The sequence below is a fragment of the Triticum aestivum genome, chromosome 1D (assembly GCF_018294505.1).
Source record: "Triticum aestivum cultivar Chinese Spring chromosome 1D, IWGSC CS RefSeq v2.1, whole genome shotgun sequence".
Lineage (NCBI taxonomy): Eukaryota > Viridiplantae > Streptophyta > Magnoliopsida > Poales > Poaceae > Triticum > Triticum aestivum.
Genome location: NC_057796.1, coordinates 497,111,226 through 497,129,868, shown reverse-complemented (window position 1 = coordinate 497,129,868; position 18,643 = coordinate 497,111,226). Strand labels below are relative to the sequence as shown.

General features: G+C 45.5%; 2 protein-coding genes across 2 annotated transcripts; one reads left to right on the top strand and one right to left on the bottom strand.

Annotated features, from left to right (window-relative positions):
* The first annotated feature begins 5,320 nt into the window (after window positions 1–5,320).
* On the top strand, window positions 5,321–13,780 carry LOC123161707 (uncharacterized). Its single transcript, XM_044579517.1, has 16 exons — window positions 5,321–5,549; window positions 6,236–6,388; window positions 6,489–6,600; window positions 6,689–6,771; window positions 6,900–6,963; window positions 7,067–7,184; window positions 7,459–7,613; window positions 7,732–7,817; window positions 8,636–8,771; window positions 9,545–9,761; window positions 9,881–10,015; window positions 10,135–10,172; window positions 10,319–10,369; window positions 12,717–12,884; window positions 12,976–13,088; window positions 13,349–13,780. Exons 2-16 carry the CDS (start codon window positions 6,270–6,272, stop codon window positions 13,470–13,472), a joined length of 1,719 nt encoding a protein of 572 aa, XP_044435452.1. The 5' UTR covers window positions 5,321–5,549; window positions 6,236–6,269; the 3' UTR covers window positions 13,473–13,780.
* A 780-nt stretch (window positions 13,781–14,560) lies between these two features.
* LOC123183430 (uncharacterized) lies at window positions 14,561–18,337 on the bottom strand (the record flags this gene model as incomplete). Its single annotated transcript, XM_044596241.1, is given in 4 exon segments — window positions 14,561–15,026; window positions 15,152–15,313; window positions 15,922–16,428; window positions 18,038–18,337. Coding segments are annotated over 4 exon segments (1,065 nt in total). The 3' UTR covers window positions 14,561–14,930.
* Between the last annotated feature and the right edge of the window lie 306 nt (window positions 18,338–18,643).

Sequence of the window (18,643 nt, the reverse complement as noted above, 5' to 3'; positions counted from 1 at the left end):
CAATAGCGCTTGTTGGGAGCCAACACAATTTTATTTTTGTTCCTTGCTTTTTGTTCCTGTTTAGTAATAAATAATTCATCTAGCCTCTGGTTAGATGTGGTTTTATGTTTTAGTTAGTGTTTGTGCCAAGTAAAACCTATAGGATCTTCTTGGGTGATAATTATTTGATGTTGCTGAAAAAGACAGAAACTTTCTGCTCACGAAAACAATTGTTAAAAATCACCAGAAAGTGATAAAATACTGATTCCAATTGCAGTAGATTAATAATCAAATTATATAGGCCTTCCTATTTTGGTAGAATTTTTGTAGTTCCAGAAGTTTGCGTTTCATACAGATTACTACAGACTGTTCTGTTTTTGACTGATTCTGTTTTTCGCGTGTTGTTGGCTAGTATCGGGGGGTATGAACCATAGGCTGCCCCCAGGGGCCGAACTAGCGCCGGCTCGCCCCCAGGGCGCAGTTTTTCGGCGCCTTGGGGGGCCGAACGGCTGGAGATGCTCTTATTCTCATCTCTTCCAGTGGCAGCTAGGATTTGAGCACCAGTGGTGAGCTTAATAAAGCATCCATCAACACCTGTTGTTGCAACCAAAGAACAATTTGAACTTCTATAAAGCACTACTAAACTATATATTTAAGTCACTAAAAAGAACTATAAAGCATTACTAAACTGTATTGGCATAGTTAACAATGAACTAAAAAGCTTGTGATGTACAAATAACAATGATTTCATCAGCAGTGTTAATGGGATAACTAACCAATGAATGGTCTGCATCCATTGAGAAATCCCTCCCTTGCTCCATTTATGCAGAAGAACATAGCATGAAACCTTGGTCCTGGATGTGGTATTTTTGTAGTTGGTTTTGGAGTAACTGTTGTAACTACAACTCTACTACCAGGGTTTGTATCCATGATGGTCTGAGCATAATCCCTAAGCCTGGGATACTGCTTCTTGTGCTCTCCTAGCACAGCTTCTACAACAAGGTTTTTGGCCCTATAAGCCATGTGCCTTGGCACATCAACACCATACTTCTCATTCCAGTTGTCAATCAGAGTGTGTATGCTAGTGGTTGGATCAGACCTGAACAATGACTCATAGGTCTTTGCAAGCCACTTGGCACTAATCCTTGATGTCTCAGTGCTACTAGGGCAAGTGTGCTCCAGCCTTATTTTCTTAATAGCAAAAGTCTTCTCCCCTTTGATAACTGCAGCAAGTATGCAAAACTGGCAGTGCTCTTGCTTACAACAGGCAATGATCCTTTGGTCTGAATTTCTGTGATACCTGAAGTTTCTGGCCTGTGTGATGTGCAAGCTCAACAAAGCATCTCTGAATTGTTGCTGATCCTTAAAGCACATGTACAGACATAACTGCTGATGTGGTTGCTCAAGTTTGTCATTGTACCAGATCCTTGGTTTCCTTTTCTTGGCCATACTCTTCCTCCCTTTAGGTAGAACAAATGGCAGTGGCTCATTTCCATCATCTTCATCCTCAAAAAGCAACCCTTCATCTTCTTCATCTGATGAAGGAATGAAATCAGGTCTCACCTCCTCCAACACACTTGAATGTGACCTAGTAGTAGGGCCTCTCCTAACTACCAGCTTCTTCCTCCTTTTGCAGGTTTTTGCATTGCTGCTTCTTCTGTTGCAACAACATTGGCCTGATCCTCCTTCTCCTGCTCCTCCTCCTCCTCCTCCATCTCAAAAAAATCCCCAACCTCAGTGTCACCCTCATAATGTACTTGTTCCTCTTCTGAATCCTCATCTGAATCTTCATCTGAATATTGATCTTCAACTTCTTGCTCTGCTAGTTTATTCCCCTCAATTATCTCTGTGTCTTCACATATCCTGTACTTGTCCATGCAGAAAGGATTGTTATCACTGTCATATGCATCCTCACGGTCATCACTGTTATTATGTTCCTCCTCTAGCAGTGCCTCTTCCTCCATTACAGCTTTGAGCTTCCCCTTACTGAAATTTCTGCTCTCTTGTGTGCACTGACTATGAAAAACAGCACCTTCTTTATCAACAACAAGAACTGCAGGCTCACTGAGATCATACACTAAAGGTGGTTCATACAATATAGTTGCTAAATCTTCTTCTCTCCTCTGACAGACATTGTTGTACTTTGATCTCACTAAATCTTCTTCTATTTGACATACAAAAGGTGTTGTTGCCCTCACTAGCAAATTCAGAACTAAACTATGCTCATATTCCTTCTTAAGTTGCTGCAGTTTGACGTTTGCGTCAATCAGTTCTAACCCATGCTCTCTTTCCTCTCCACTGCCTAAATTCTTCATGTGGTACAGTTCATCAGAGAAGGAATAACCTTGTGTGTGCATCAGTGCATATAAGTTCAGAAATGTCACATCTGAGCTGCATATCTTCCTATCCAGATTATGTTGTGCATCAAAATGAATCCGAACATCCCAAACAGCATCATCCAAACTACAAGTGACAGCACAAATTCACACTATCATGAGCAACTAACCCTAGCCCCCTGTTTTGAAATATACAGAAAGAAGGAGAGAAGGGAGGGACTTACAGCACGCCGCCAGCTGCTCCACTGGTCCACTGATGGCTACTGCTAGGGTTGGCCACCCATATCTCTGCCAGCCTCACCCTATCCTCCATGGACATCGCCGCCTCCTCCTCCAAATCCTCGTCGTCTGCGCTGGAGTAGTACGAACTGGAGCCGTCGACGTCGTCCAGCCCTAAGTGGTCATCGCTCCCGAGGTCGGGAAGGTCTCCGTACCCGCCCGCACCGTCGTCGCCGCCGGGAGTCGCCGCCGCCATCGCCTGAGAGGGGAGAGGGAGACGAGGGAGAGGGGAGAGGAAACTAGGGTTCATCCCGTCCTGGTTCGACCCGACCCAGCTACATGGTGCGACCAAGCCGTGCTGGAACGAGTGATCGAGCGGGTAGGCCACCGTGGCACCTGCCACATGGGCCCGGTCGGTCAGATACGTGGTCAATACGCGCTTATACGGCCGTCATACCGTCTTGCAACACTTAGGCTTAGAATTGGTACTGGATGGCAAAAAAAAATGACTAGTGATACTGACTCGTTACGACGTGCCGAAGTGTGGTAGTTCCTTGCAATTAACTCCAATGCATGGAATTCATTCTTGTCTCCACTGCCATAGATAGGAGTCTCCATTGCCACGGATAAGACATCTGATATCGTTCTCTAAGGTACGCCTCCATCTGTTCTTTTTTTTAGCCAAAGTACTAGTTGCATCTCTCCACCCAAAACTCTAATTTTTGGGGTTGCTGCTATGTCTCTTCGGTATCGCTCAGTCCACCATGATTTTTTGTTTTGTTAAATCAATGTCGATTGAGTGTGACGTTGGCTTTCCTATGTTGTATTTATCTCATTCAAAAATAGAAAACAAGAAAAAAAAATGCTGCGATTCGGTGCCAAGGTGCATCTCCGCCTAAGTGTAAACAGTAAATTTTAATAAAGTACCAAAAACATCAAAAGAATTGAAACTTTTGCAATCCAAGACGCTCGAATGTGCGTTGTACGTGCCAAAATGTGTGGTGTTTAAACATTCGAGGAGTTCGTGGCAAAAAAGATAAAAAATGGTTGTGAAAGAAACTTTGATAAAGAAAACTATTTTGACCTGATTGATTTTCCTAGAGGTCCTGGAATATCCCAACACTGCAGAAATTTGCACTCTCCTTGTACACCTGAACAGCTTTGATGCCAGAAAAATTCAGATATTTTTAAATTATTCTACTACTTTTCTTGAATTTACTCTTCATCATAGGTAGATGAGCCCGGGCTCAGACGTGAATTATCAAAAAAAAACATCAATTTTTCAAGTCTGTTGGGCTTGGACTGATGGTGGCATTGCTCCAGGTGCGGGTATGAGGCTTTAACAGAAAACGTCTCCTTGTCTCAAAAAAAAAAAAAAACAGAAAACGTCTCCAGAACGGGGCCATGTACTACTAATTGTAAGTAACGGGCCATGGTATAGTCCACACCCCATCATCCGCACACAATTGTTATATATCCCCTATTGTGACGTGAAGGAGCTCTCGCCTATGGCGATGCCATATGGGCCGTCGCTCATTAGTGAGGAAACATGTTGTTAAAAATTGAATGCACAATTTTTTCACATTTCATGATCATTTTTAAATATTGTCATCAACAATTTTTTTAACGTGTAAGCATTCTTGAATATTTTCATGAACAATTTTGTAAATGTGTGAACACTTTTTAATGGTAAGAAAAACTTTCTTCGAATGTGATGAGCAACTTTTAAAACGGTGAATATTTAGTGAACCATATTTACGCTACAAATATTTTCCTTAAATTTCATGAACAATTATTTAAATGGTCAACATTTATTTGACTATCAACTTTTTTCTAAAAATAGTGAAAAAACACAAAAAAGAGTAGATGGGATGACAATGGAGACGATGTATGGCTACCTCGTGCAATGGATGACAATAGTTTCTAATCTGTATTCATGGTGGAGTACCTCATGCAAGAGATTACGATGAAGACGATGTATGGCTACCGGGAGCATGTTTCGAGGAGAGTAGATGGGATGGCTAACTCCTATCCTAGCCCTACCTTATATAGACGACATGGGCTAGGGCCATGGACCCTAGATGTCGTCTAACCCTCGTTGGCCATACCGCAAGAATTATGCGCACTATCATGTTCCCGGTCGCCCTCCCCTTAGACACATATTGATCGCTCCAAGCTGTCGTTAGGGGTGGATTCCGATCCTATCTCGATGGAGTTTTGTTCTCGCTAGGGCAGTCGCCGTAGTGGACAGAAGCCCTAAAGGGGATGATGCTATTTATCCTTTCATTTTGTAATACACACACAATGTTGAGATGGAGAAGTATGTGGTGGATTGGCCGCTCTTCACCTTCGGTGACTCATAGATTCCACGGGCGTGTCTACTCCAGCACAAAGAGAAAAAGAAAAACATGTGGTCCGTTTTGGAGAGGCGCGGGGCACGGCCAGCTCTATTAGTTGTAATGGGAATGTTGAATTTTTGTATTGACCTGACTACAATCGGGTCGAAAAGATAGTCTAAGCCTTCTTGAAGAAATCCTTTTTTTTTTGTAGCTGAGAAGCCCCATGATTAAACCTTATGGTGTGTCTACATGCTACATGTTTATGTAATGTAATGTGTGTTGTAGTGGGTGTTTGTTTTGGAGAAGGAATGGATCCCTTCCCTTGGCGCGAGGGAGAAACGTAACCTAAAGTATTATTATTAGCAAGTGGTTTGCTTGGGCCAGGCCAGGCGAGCGTGAGCCCAATACAAAAGGTACACGGTTCCGGTCCGGAACGGAACGTGGTCGCGCTGGAGTCCGACCTGACCTGGCATCATCCATCGTCTTCTTCCTCTGTCTCTCCCACCAGCCCAGCTTTCCCCTTCCTTCCTTGCGCACCAATCCATCTGTCGGCCGATCGATTCGCCGCCCCCCAGCCTCGGTTTCCCCGGCGGCCACGCAATCCAGATCGCCGCCCGCCGCGCCGCTCAAGTGAAGGGCCAGGCTCCTCTGTTCCCTTCTCCCCACCTCAGCTCAGGTTCGTTCGGTCCCTTCCTTCCTCGCTCGATCTCCACGGACCTCGACCTAGCACTCGTTATCGACATGTATCATCCACATGAGACGCTGCTGCTCTATAGGCCGCAGCCCCACTAGGAATTAGTATCCATTATTAGACTGATAGTAGATTTCAGCCATGATTTAGGCCTTGTCTCTTTTTTCAAAAATCAATCTGTCAGCCGACCGTCTTAATTCAGCCACTGCACAACTAGCCAGGTTTGTCTTGCTTTCTTATTATCAAATCAACTGGCCTACTCTTTGTTCACTTCACATGACAAATACCTGCTACTTTCCTTTGTTCAGATCACTGCTCTACTCTAGGCCCAGCACCAGCACCAGCACCAGCGATTCTAAAAATGAACAGCACCCAAACACAAGCACGTTAGTAATCTGAGGCTTTCAATGGATGCCTCTACTATATTACCACGCTTCCTTTTTGCACACAAAAGATAGTGGAATACCTCTACTCAACTGCCTGATTGCTTTCAGTTCAGTACCAACTTGTCTTACCACTCGTTGCACTGCTATATGAGATAAACAAACTATGCATCTAACAGATGCTTGTACTGGATACATACTCTAAAGGTAGTAGTATTTAGCAAACCACTTCGCTGTCTAAATCGTCTTATGATTCTTAATTCTACGCTACATTGTACCATTAAACAGACTATGCGATTTCTTCTAGCACCTGCGTCGTTGGATGGATGATGTTTACGGTAGAATAGAGGTCTTCCCGCAGCACTTCACGCCCAACAAAGACCCCATGGACGCTGCCGAAGGTCTGTCCACAAGTAAGAGCAACATGGATCCTTCACCAAGGTGATGATACTGATGGCTGTCAAAGACTTTTGAAATTCTCAGCCTCCTTCTTTAATGCTGGGTGTACTGACACGCTTGCTGTTTTTGCCAATATGAGCAGTCCGCGTAGGCGTTCTTGGACCCCGAAACGAGTCAAGGGACCTGCGTCGCTTCTGCAACTCTTGTCTATTCCTCGCATTAGGTGGTCTTCCAGCAACGAGGATGACGACAAGGTTATGATGTTTACCAGTACAGGAATTATATAATATATGGCCTCTGTTTCTGATAATGCTAATACTTTCCGTTGCTATGACTTATCAGATCGAGTTGACCAGAGCTGAAGTAGAATCATTACGAAGTGAAATCGCCGATGCCGATGATAGAGAGTCCCAGTTAAAAGCCCGGTATGGTGAAATGCCCCTTCAATATTTAGCCTCGACGTTTGTGTGGATTTTCACCTGAACCAAAGTGTCTGTCTATATTAAGTGTTCTTTTCTCCATCAGATGTGATTCATACAGTTTAGCATTGCAGGTTAGAGAATATCGACGAAGTCTTGAGATATGCGCGCCTTTCTGGGTACCTCCATATTAGAAGTGTAAGTAAGAAACCAGTGCACTTTTGTTTGCCCCAAATAGCTTCATTGGTCTGACAACTGTTCAATAGACTGATGACTCTAAATGATCTCTTGCCGCATGCAGAGATGGACTCAACTTCCTGGGGAGCCGCCTATCATAGACGATGCCGATGTGGATGACTGGCTTCCCCGCTTTGTTGTCCTACAAGGACAGTGTTTATACTACTATCTGAAGTCTACAGGTAAGATAAAGCTTTTGACATGCTGGTCATCCAATCACAGATGAACACGCAGAACTGCTGCTCTTTCTTGCCATGCTGAACCTGAATTCGAGTAATCCAATTACAGATGAATACACATCATACTTGCTCACTAGACATTAAAAACCTCATTTCTCTTGGTGACGTGTTCTTTGTCATACTGAACCTGAATCACATTTCTCTTGGCGTCGTGTTCTTTGTCGTGCTGAACCTGAACTTGAGTCTGAGGATGGTGAACTCTGCGATGCATTTTCAGACCTGAGCCCGCAGGAATCGACGCTGCTGCGCGACGTGGTGGAGGTAGGTCAGCTCCCCAACTTTGTGCCGGAGGACGGGAAAACGAGATACGCCTTCTTCATACTGACCCGGCAGGGCCTGAGGTTCGAGTGCTCGAGCAGCTGTGAGATACAGGTGAGCGAGACGCGGGTTCCCCTAACCGAAACTTGGATCTTAAGAAGGGAATTTATCTACCCCATGCACGAAGTGATATACCAAGTTTTTGTTGTTGTGTGGTTTTGTGGCGTGGCAGGTGGATTCGTGGGTAAGGGCCGTAAGAAGCGACTGCAAACTGGCAGAGGCAGGTGCCGAGGCGAAGAGCAAGACGAGCGGTGGATGGTGATCCAATGTAAGTGTGTGCAGGAAACATGTAGTAGCTGTAAGCTAAACAGAAGGGCCTTGCTTGAGTCTGTACTGTAGAGGCTGTAGGAGTATATGCAGCTAGCTGTTGCTGGAGAGTGCAGATGTATGTATATAAATTTCAGAAGCGTGTAAGCAGCTGTAGGTGACGGGTTTGTTTTCGCAGGATGATTAACAGATCTGTTAATTTAGTGGGTGCTGGGCAGAATGAATAAGTTTCTATTGATGTTTTGCCTGTTGTTGCTGCATTTAATTTAGTGGGTGAGGTGTTGCGAGCGAAGATTGCAAGCAACTATAGCCAATGCAGTAAGCAGTGTACTCACTGAGCATAGCTGCTTAGTAGTGAGCACTAGATTTGAGTTGGAAGAGTAACAAAAAAAAGGGTGGAAGGAGTTTCTCTTTTGCAAGCATATGCGTTTTGGGGGGTGAAATTATGTGTGAAGTGAAACTGAATCCAGGAAGCCATGCTGATGATGTATTTATTTTAGATGATGGGGGTTTCTCTTTTTTTTTCTATTTAATTAATGGGCGCTTGAAGTTGGGGAGGTTTGATCCCCTTCCGGCTGCACGGCTTGGCGGCTCTCGGCAGCAGCGCCGGTAGGCCTCTGGGGCTCATCTCCGCGGCTCTTCTCCGGCATGGCGGCTCCTAGCAGCATCTCTCATGGGTGGCAGCCGCGATTGCTTCGTCGGCGGGCTTTGGTTCTTGACTCCAGCCCAACCTATGAGGAGGTAGTTGTGAAAGTGAGAAGTGTGTTACATTGGATTGACCTAAATGATGAGGTTAAACTTACTGGAAGGTATGATGTTGGAGTGGGGGTGACGTCTTCATTGAAGAGTACGCCTATCACCTTGGAATTGCATTGGAAAGTGTACAAGGATAAAGTAGAGCAATCGCAAGACAACTCGCTTGAATTATTTGCCACCAAGGTTGAGGTTCCTCTATTATAAATTGACTTGGACCGGCATGCCTTCTCCCCAATACATGATAATGGTAGGGTCAAGGTGTATGTCCCCAATTCTTATAGCCAACCACCAAGTAGCCAATCAAATGAAGCGGAGATGAATGATATAGCCATAGTAATTCAAGACCAAGAGATTCATGCTATTGCTCATGTTGATGATGATGACGAGGATGCTTATGTGGAAGAAGATGATGATGACTCACTCGTCCAATGATAACGTGTTGTCGGTGGCCTTTGCTTTAGTGCCTTCCGAGTACGACGACAATTGAGAGTGGTTCATGGGGCATGTGAGGACCAAGGTGATTGGGAATATGGAGGTATGCATCATATCGAACTGGCACCATGGCATTCTCAAGGCCATAGAAGTTGTTATTCCGGGCCTCCCAAAACTTCACCACCGATGGTGCATGAGGCATTTTGTTGCAAACTTTAACCGGGCATACAAGAGCAAGGAGTTTTGTAAATTCAACGAAAGCTCGAAAATGTGCACAATCAACATAAGATCAAAACAAACCATGCTAAACTATGGCCACCGGAGGGAGGGAGGGGCAAAAGAGTAACTAACCAAGAATAACAAGACAGCCCTACCTACGTGTCGTGCGCCACTCACTTCAAGGAAGGGAAGGGAAGGGATGGGAGGGAAGGGAGGGCATCAGATTCAGATCTGATCTGAGGCAAAGCAAAGCAAAACCAACCAATTCCTTCCTTGCTCGTCTGCCTGCCTACTGTAGGGGGACTACATAACCACCCATCACTAGCAACAAATTTCTCCCTCCCACTCTCTCTCACAACTCACAAGCAAGCAAGGAAGAAAGGTTCTCCTCAGGCCGCCAGGATGAGCTCCTCCAGTCCTCCTCCTCCTCCAAGCTCTTCCACTCCGCCTGCAAGGCCGCCAGGTCCTTCCTCGCCTCCTCCCCCGCCTCCGCCTCCGCCCCGCGCGCCGCCTCCTCCGTCCTCGCAGGTCTGTCACTCCGCTCCACCAGATCCGATCGAATTGTTGAATCCAATCGACCGCCATTCCATACGATCCATATCAGATCAGATCAGATTCTAATATCCATTTCGATTTCTCTTGTGCAGACGGGAGGAACGCCGCGCTCGCCACCCTCGCCAACCTCGGCCGGAACTCCACCCTCCCCGCCGCATACGCCCACCACACCAACGCCGCCGCCTCCTCCCACGGCTACGCATGGATCGCCGCCATCCCCGCCGCCGGTCAGTCCATCCTCTCTCTCTTCTCTCTAACAATTACAATTACAGATAGATTCATAGATCGATAAGGCCTACTAACCCTGCATTCCAATCCTAACCTTCCCTTGGTTACATACAAACAGTGTACATGCTCCAGGATCAGGAGGTGCATGCCGCCGAGGTACCCACCCCCCGCCCTTTCTTCTCCTCCTCCTCTATGTATTGTATTGTATTGTATTCTACTGTATTCCCCTTGAATCGATTTAAATGCAACGCGAATTTAATCCTCACAATATCCATCCACGTATCTGTATGCTATGCCTGCAGATGGAACGCACCTTCATCGCCATCAAGCCTGACGGCGTCCAGAGAGGCCTCGTGAGTACCCAACCTGTACCCATCACCTCTCTCTATCTATTCTACACACATCCCTCTCATCTCATCTCATCTGCTCTGTTATCAACCATATTGGCACCGCAATTTTCATACTATGTAGACTCTGACTGTTTGTGCATCGCCGCTCCCTGGTTATGTTTTTATGCTCCTACAGTTGCAGTTGAGGCCTCAGTCGACGCCTTGTGCGGTTATGCCATGTCCGTAGATACACGCATACAGCTATACATCAGTCGAATCGCGATTCCATTTCGTCGACTAGACACGCTCGCCTATTCTATTCCCGCCCACACACGACATACATTGTCGTTCACATCTGTTCTAGGCTAACCATTAACAATCTAATCTCCTGCTCTTGGATCCCATTTGGTTCTATATTATGCTCCCTCCGTTTAAGAATACACGGTGCATCGGTTTTCGTGAAAGTCAAACATATGAATGTTTGACCAAGATTATATAGAATAAAATATCAACACATCTACAATAGAAAATAAATAAGATATGAAAATGCTTTTCATGATGGATATCATGATACAAATTTGGTATTATTGTAGATATTCATACTTTTTCTAATAACTCGGTGAAACCTGGACATGTTTGACTTCTGAAAAAACTAATACACCTTATATATTGGAATGGATGGAGTATAATAATAGTGGCACTCCACCTAACTAGGATTTTTTTTTGGGGGGGTTTGGAAACAAACCTTACTCTTCTATAATAGTAGAGGCCCCGTGAGTACCAACCAATCAGTTCAGCATGTATGCCCCTGGCCCTGCCTGTGGTCGTACTTGACGTCTTGTGCCATTTCGTACTCCCTCTGTATCAAAATATAAGACTTTTTTTTTTGACACTATGACAGTGTCAAAAACATCTTATATTTTGATATGGAGGAAGTACATTTTTTTGACACTATGACAGTGTCAAAAACATCTTATATTTTGATACGTTAGAAGTACATAATACATATATACTAGTACAGATCCGTCATTGACAACACATATTCTATTTTTCCGTGCACCGACATTGTCCTTTAGATCTCTTCTCAGCTAACCATTAACAACTAATCCCATACACTTGGTTCCCATTTGCATTTTTTTTGGTATTACTTCGGTTGCATCGATAAGTAGGCGTGCAGGATGCATTAGCCTATTATGCTTCAAAAGCATGGTCTGGTATTAGTGCTAGGCTTGCTTCTAGTTACAGTTGGGCTGATATGCAAATCCACCTAAAATCAAAAAAATATATGCAGCCCATCACTAAAACCAAATATATGTAGCCCATATATGAATAGGTCAATTGAATCGTAGACCCATTCCTGGACTTGAAATGCTAACATATTCTGTTTCGTGCACCGACAGCATTTCTTGAGATCTGTTATAGACCACCATTAACAACTAATGTTGTACCTAGCCTTGGATCCTTTTGGATCTATCTGTATATTATATAATAATAAAGGCACACCACCTAGCTAGGAGCCTAGGACAAGCTTGGGGGTTTGGAGAGAAACCTTACTATTCTATCTTGTTGGACCCTGGCGGCCTTTCCTTATTTCGGTAGCATCGGTAGTAGGGGGCCACTAGCCCATTATGCTTCACAAACAAGGTTTGGTAATAAGGCTAGGCATGCTTCTAGTTACAGTCAGGCTGATGTGCAAATCCAGTTCCACCATTCAGCCCATCATAATTCCTTAAATCCAAAATGCAAAAATACACAGCCCATCAGATTCCCAAACGTGCAGCCCATCACAATCCCTTAAAACCAAACTGCGCACAGTCCATCACAATCCCAAAATTCACAGCCCATCACAATCCTTTTAAACCAAAATGCACAGCCCATCACAATCCCTTGAAACCAAACTGCGCACAGCCCATCACAATCCCTTAAAACCAAACTGCGCACAGCCCATCACAATCCCTTAAAACCAAACTGCGCACAGCCCATCACAATCCCTTTAAACAAAACTGCGCACAGCCCATCACAATCCCTTAAAACCAAAATACATAGCCCATGCCCATCACAATCCTGTAAGACCAAAATATGCAGTCCATCGCAAGTTTTGTACTGTTTAGTGTTCTCCCCCATGTCAGGTGTTCGGGTAGAAGATGTTGCTGTTATGCAGTGAGGGTCGCAGTTTGTTTCAAACCTCTTTTATCCTTTGCCGTAGCGCCGTTAGCCAACAAGGGCTGTGACATTTGGTTTCATTCTAAGAACAGAGCCAGGGAAATACCCCTGATTTTCAGGATACAAAAAGTGTTCTCTCCATATACATGTCTTTAATTTCCTACTGTATCATGATGGATGTCTCTGTATCTTTTCTCTTTGGCAACAGATTTCTGAGATAGTGTCCCGATTCGAGAGAAAAGGGTACAAGCTTGTTGCCATCAAGCTGGTGGTTCCATCCAAGCAGTTTGCCGAGAAGCACTACCATGATCTCAAGGAAAGACCTTTCTTCAGTGGACTGTGCGACTTCCTCAGCTCCGGTCCCGTGCTTGCCATGGTAATCAAATCCCCCCATCTTTTGTCCGTACACAAATAACCCTGTGTTTGCCGCCAACTTTCAGTTTATTAATCTGTTCCATATTCTGAAGGTATGGGAAGGAGAGGGCGTTATCAAGTACGGGAGGAAGCTGATCGGTGCCACGGACCCATCGAAATCTGAGCCAGGAACCATCAGGGGTGACCTTGCTGTTGTTGTTGGGAGGTATGCTTCATTCTCTCTTCAGTAGGCCCAGCTAGCTATGATCCATTATTTGCACTCATTCAGAAAAGTGTGTCCATGCATCTAATCATCCATCATTTGCACTCATCACTGCTTAGTTTCAGTCTTTTAGAATAGACAAGACTGAAACAAAAAAAGAAAGACCTGATGTAGGTTCGATTCCGCATTTCTTGAATGCCATCATGCACTCCCAGAATAATTCCTTTGTGCTCACATTCTTCATTCCGTCGTCTGAACGTCAGAAACATCATCCACGGGAGCGATGGCCCGGAGACGGCCAAGGACGAGATCGCACTCTGGTTCCAGCCCAAGGAGCTGGTCTCTTACACCAGCAACGAGGAGAAGTGGATCTACGGTGTGAACTAAGCGCTGCATCGTCTTCAGAAGAGCCAAAGAAGCTCCAGTCCCTTTCCGTAATCGCCTCTAGACCATGGCAGAGTGCAATAACACCGCGACCCGGGCGACCTTTCAGTCGGTGTCGCCCTTGCCCTTGTCTTGTTCTGATGCAATAAGGCCCGAAGAAATCTAAAGAGTTTGTTTGTACCTTTGAATATTATAGAGCGTGCACCGAGCAATCGTGATGTTCAAATCAAACCGTCGCCTTCAGGCGCTTGATTTTGATGGATGTTTGTTTGTTTTCATGTGTCCTCCAATTCAGGCCTACATTCTCTGCATTTTTGCACTGTCACTGTAGCCGGATGTCCATTTTAATTTCGTTTTCGTTCCTTGGTGTGAGATGCTTTTTGGGGGGCTTAGAGGATGGGGGCCAAATGTTGTTTACTCGACTGCTTTCACCTTTCGAAGTCGCAATTTTCGCCCTTGTTTCTTAAAATTGTGACATCAAGTCTATACTTGCATAAACGCTAATAAATTATCGCTGATAAACAGATATACAACGATACAATCTAGATAGATAGTTCTGGGCATGCTTGTTGAGGTGGGTTTTTTTTAAAACGGAGGTAAAAGATTTGCCTGTATATTAATTAAGAAAGAGAGAAGAAGAGTTTGTGTTACAAATGCACCCCTTATTAATAAATACAACAAAGGAATTACTCTCCCAGCATGATTGTCCCTAGTTCATTAGCGACGGATTATGATAGCCCTGTCCCACCCAAATTTGCCTGTTTAATTGTTTGTTGGACCAACTTTTATGTATTTTGGCTGATTTTCTGTAGATGTTATAAAATAGGCGCGTCACGATGATAGTCCCACAATCATAAAACTGATGTTAGAAAGTTGAGAAAGCTTGTCTGTCGACATAAAAGGACATAGTTTTGGGTTGAAAGTTGGGGCCTTGAGACTGATAGGCCAGTTTGTTTTGGCTGAAGACACAAGAGAAAACTCTCTTCTTGTTGAAAGCAAGCACTTCACCAACCATCATCGTCACAAGAGTACTACTACTAGGATTATTCATAGCAACAACAACATTATTACATGGCGGCAGGCAAGCAAGAGACAAGAGAGGGGCCTGGGTTTTATTTATTTAGCACCAACTTCAAGTTCAAGCCTTTGTACACAGAAGAGGAGCCTGGCTCTCCACTCTCTTGCACCACACCACAGGGAGGAGGGCCATCATATTATTATCACTACTACTAGTACAAACGAACGCAGAAAAGATAGAAAATGTCACCCGAAGGAACGGAACAGATTTGATGGAGCGACTGAAATGAATTCCGACGGGCGGCGCAGCGCGGCACGGTAGCCATGACCCTAGAAGCTTCTAGACGCCAACAAAGCCACTGGCAGCAGCTTAATTCCCTCCTTGCAACAACCTTTGTCTTCCCTCCTCATCGGCTTCGCGGCGGCCTCCATGCATGGCCCCGTCTACTTCCTGGGCTTGAGCATGTCGCCGTCGTCCATCTTGGCGAACCTCCCTCGCACCCTCGGCTGGCTGTCAGCCAGAGCCTTCCTGCAAGCATACTGCAAAAACAGAAGCGAAACACATGCATCACTATCTCATCTTCTTCCATGTTCTTGCTGAATTTCCTGTGTACTACGTAGCTAGTAGAAGAAGAAAAGGAAGAGAGATTAGTTTGTGTACGTACCTTGATCTTTCTGCCAAAGTTCCTCTGGATCTTCTTCTTCCTGTACCTGTTGAGCTTCTGCTTCCTCTCCTCGCTTTTCAGGTCGCTGATGGTCACAAGCCTCTCACCAGATGCCTGCACATTTGCCGCGATCCCAGGCCGAGGGGTATTGGCACCAAGCTTCTGTCAAAAAAAGGTAAAAATATTAGCCTTGCAAATTGCATATCCTCATACAAAAATTGAACTTATTCCTACCTAAACACATGACCAGGAAGAAAACACATTGCTAGTATCTCGCGTGTCGAAAAAACTAAGAAACTCGAAAGACACCACACAGCAAGTAGCTATGCTAGTGGTGAGTGTGCAGGGTAGGTATATATGCGCTCTACTGTCAGCTAAAGCATTGAGGAGGCCGTTAAGGGAAAGGTGGCTTTGGGCAGAATTAGTAACCTCTGAGATCACATGCCTCTCCTTCCTTCATATCATACTAGCTTTTATCTTCTATAGTATAACCTTTTCATGTCGAGCAAATCACACCATTGATTTTAGTACATGTACAGTGACAAGTTTTTGTCCAATGCCATGAGAAAGCGACGCCTTTTAGGTTTGTCTTGTGCACTCATCGTGTCTTTTGTCGACAGCTGTGCTCACTTGGAGACACAAAGGTGAAAGGTCGATCAGTGGTGCTTGTCACAGCAATAATTCCATTTCCATCTCCATCTAGTGTTGTGTTTGTGTGGTGCAACAGGGAGAGAGAGAGAAAGGAGATGATCATCATGCTAGTATCATACCTGAATGTCACCCTCGCTGTAGGCTCGCCGGAGCCCGAAGGCGGCCTCGAAGTCGAGCCCTTGGAAGTCGAGGAAGTTGGGCCTCACCGCCGACCCGTTCATCCAGTCGCCCGAGCTGAGGCACCCGGAGCTGACGCTCTTCTGGAGCGAGCACTCGCCGGTGCCGGCGGCAACTGTCGATGATGAGGAGGCCCTGAGCTCCCCGGGGACGTCCTCGACCTGCAGCATGGGGATCTTGACGTCCAGCAGCTCGGAAATGGTCTCCTCGATGGCCGACTTCTCCATGAGCTCCTTCTCGCACTCGTACAGCACCTCGCTCAGCCCCATGTCGGAGACCTTGATGCTGTCGTCCATGGCGTTGTCCCCGCCGGACATCATCGAGATGGCGGCGGCGACCGGGTCGAGGGCCAGCAGCGGCTCCTCGATTATGGGCTCCGGAGCCTTGAACAGGTCGCCTTCTGCTCCCAGGTCATACTCTGATATCAGGGATGGCTGCCCCATGTCTCCCTGTTGATTATTTTTTTCCATACATGAAACAAAATATTTAGTCCTACTAGAAACACTTAATTTCTGGCACCCAGAATGAATCAAAGCAGCTACTCAATTTCTGCAAATAACAATGAACTGAACAACAGTGGCAATTCAGTCATTCAGTAAAAAACATAAAAAGGAAGAAGAGTGGAACGGAAGAAGAGAACTAAACAGCAGGGCAATTCATTCATTCAGTAAATAAAATGAAATAAAAAAGGAAGAAGAGTGAAAATAAAAAGGCAAGTGGTAGCAGTAGAGAATTGTTTTGATGAGTGGGGAGTAGCATCTATGGCCGCATGCATGTACTATTTGCTGTTGTATTCTAGTGTGGGTGCACATGTGAACTGACGCCAAGTCCCTGTCATGCTTTGCTATTGCTACCACCACACCACATGAGAGCAGGGCAGAGCAGAGAAGAGCATATGCCGCCGCCCATGGACAGGACAGGACAGGACAGTGGCATCTCCTCCAATTTGGCCAACCTAATTCCATCCCTCTCTTCAATTTGGCAGGGCAGCTAAAGCCTAAAGGTGAGCGAGTTAAAAAATATCTGAGCCCCTCCTTGTGACCTGGCAGCTAAAGCCTTTGTGTGAGAAGAAGAAGATTCAAAGCTGTAGCCAACATGAGCAAGTGTTATCTGGGATATTTCTTTACATAAAATAAAAGCATTGAGCTAGGGTCATGAGGATTTATGACATGGTGCTGATAAATTAGGCAAAAATTAGGTGTTTGATGGATGGCTACTTTTTGTATGGCAGTGTTGCTGGACGTTGACGTATGAATACTGTACTAGTAGTAATTACTATGTTATATCAAGACATGGTAAGCAATCTTTATCTATCAGTAGCTAAAAATGTGCTTGCAGCTTGTGTGTGTGACAGTGTGATTGATGCATGTTGATGACAGGAAGTAAAGTAGGAGTAGCACTTTGTACATTCATAGATAGATATTATATCTGCAACAAGAAAAGTAAAGTAAAGGAAACAAGGATGGAGGAACCAATGAGTGGTTAACTAAAGGTGGGCAGTAAGTATTGGAGATGTTATCATTCCCTTGTTAATTAGTGGATGGGTACTATTTAAAATGGGAGATGGATCTAATCTAAAGGGAGGGAGGTTGTTTCCAGTCTAGCCCTTTCATTTCATTGCTCGTCCATATAATACTGGAGAGTTGATAGTCTTTGCTCCAACAGGCCGTCGATGTAAACAAGAAGGCGGAAGGAAAGAAAGCGACATTATAATTTGTCTCCACGGAGAGGAACCGAGTGGAGAAGAGAAGAATTGGCGGCGGCGGCCTTACAAGTGGAAGTGGTGCAGCAACCAATTTGAGAGACCACCTTCTAATTGATGTCCAAAATTGAATTGCAGCCAAGAAGCAGAATCAGAATACAGAAAAAATACAAGTTACTGCTGTGCTAAAAGCAAAGCCTTTTTTCTTTTCTTTTGTTGATGCAACAGAATAGTACTCCGTACTAGAAACAACCGATCTGATGCAGGAGAGGAGAGGAGAGGAGAGGAGATTGGTGCAGTGCAGTGCAGTGGCATGTATGCAAATAAGATCAAGATGGCAGGGGAACGGTACTCACGAGGTGGTGGTACATGGCGTCGTCGTCGTCGTCGTTGGATGCAGTAGCAACAGCGGCGGCGGCTTGATGCTGATGCTGATGTTGATGTTGTTGGTGCAGGAGAGGGAGAGGGAGAGGCAGAGGTGGCGGCGGCGGTTGCGCCGGAGCAGCGGAGGATGGTGGAGAGGAGAAGGAGGAGTGGTCGGGGTGTGGGTGGGACAAGACTGTGGGGGAAGAAGAGTATGAGTAGGAGTAGGAGTAGGCCGGCCCCGGCGGCGAAGAAGAGTAGGCGGAGAAGCTGAAGCCGGCGTCGGCGAACATCTTGTTTGTGTAGGAAGAAAGGAAGGACGGATGGATCTGTGGATGGGTGGGTTGTTGTCTATGTAGGCCGGCGGGGAGGGGAGGGTGGCTGGACCTGGACCTGGACCTAGCTGCTCACTTTCTTCCCCACTCTATATCTCTCTGCCTCTTCTCTATGTATGAGATGAGTAGGTTGTGGAGGGGAGGGTGAATGAAGGAATGGAATGGGGTTGGGAGAGATTGGAAAGGATGGAGGCCTCCGCAGGCGGGATTTATAGGCAGGAGCAGGGGAAGAAGAAAGAGCGGCGGGCGGGCGGAGGAGGAAGA

Bases quoted from the DNA above. Each gene is read 5' to 3' on its own strand.
- LOC123161707 (XM_044579517.1), top strand. From the start codon at position 6,270: ATGGATGATGTTTACGGTAGAATAGAGGTCTTCCCGCAGCACTTCACG. The intron at 6,389-6,488 runs GTGATGATACTG...CAATATGAGCAG, and splicing joins AACATGGATCCTTCACCAAG to TCCGCGTAGGCGTTCTTGGA. The intron at 6,964-7,066 runs GTAAGTAAGAAA...TGCCGCATGCAG, and splicing joins GGTACCTCCATATTAGAAGT to AGATGGACTCAACTTCCTGG.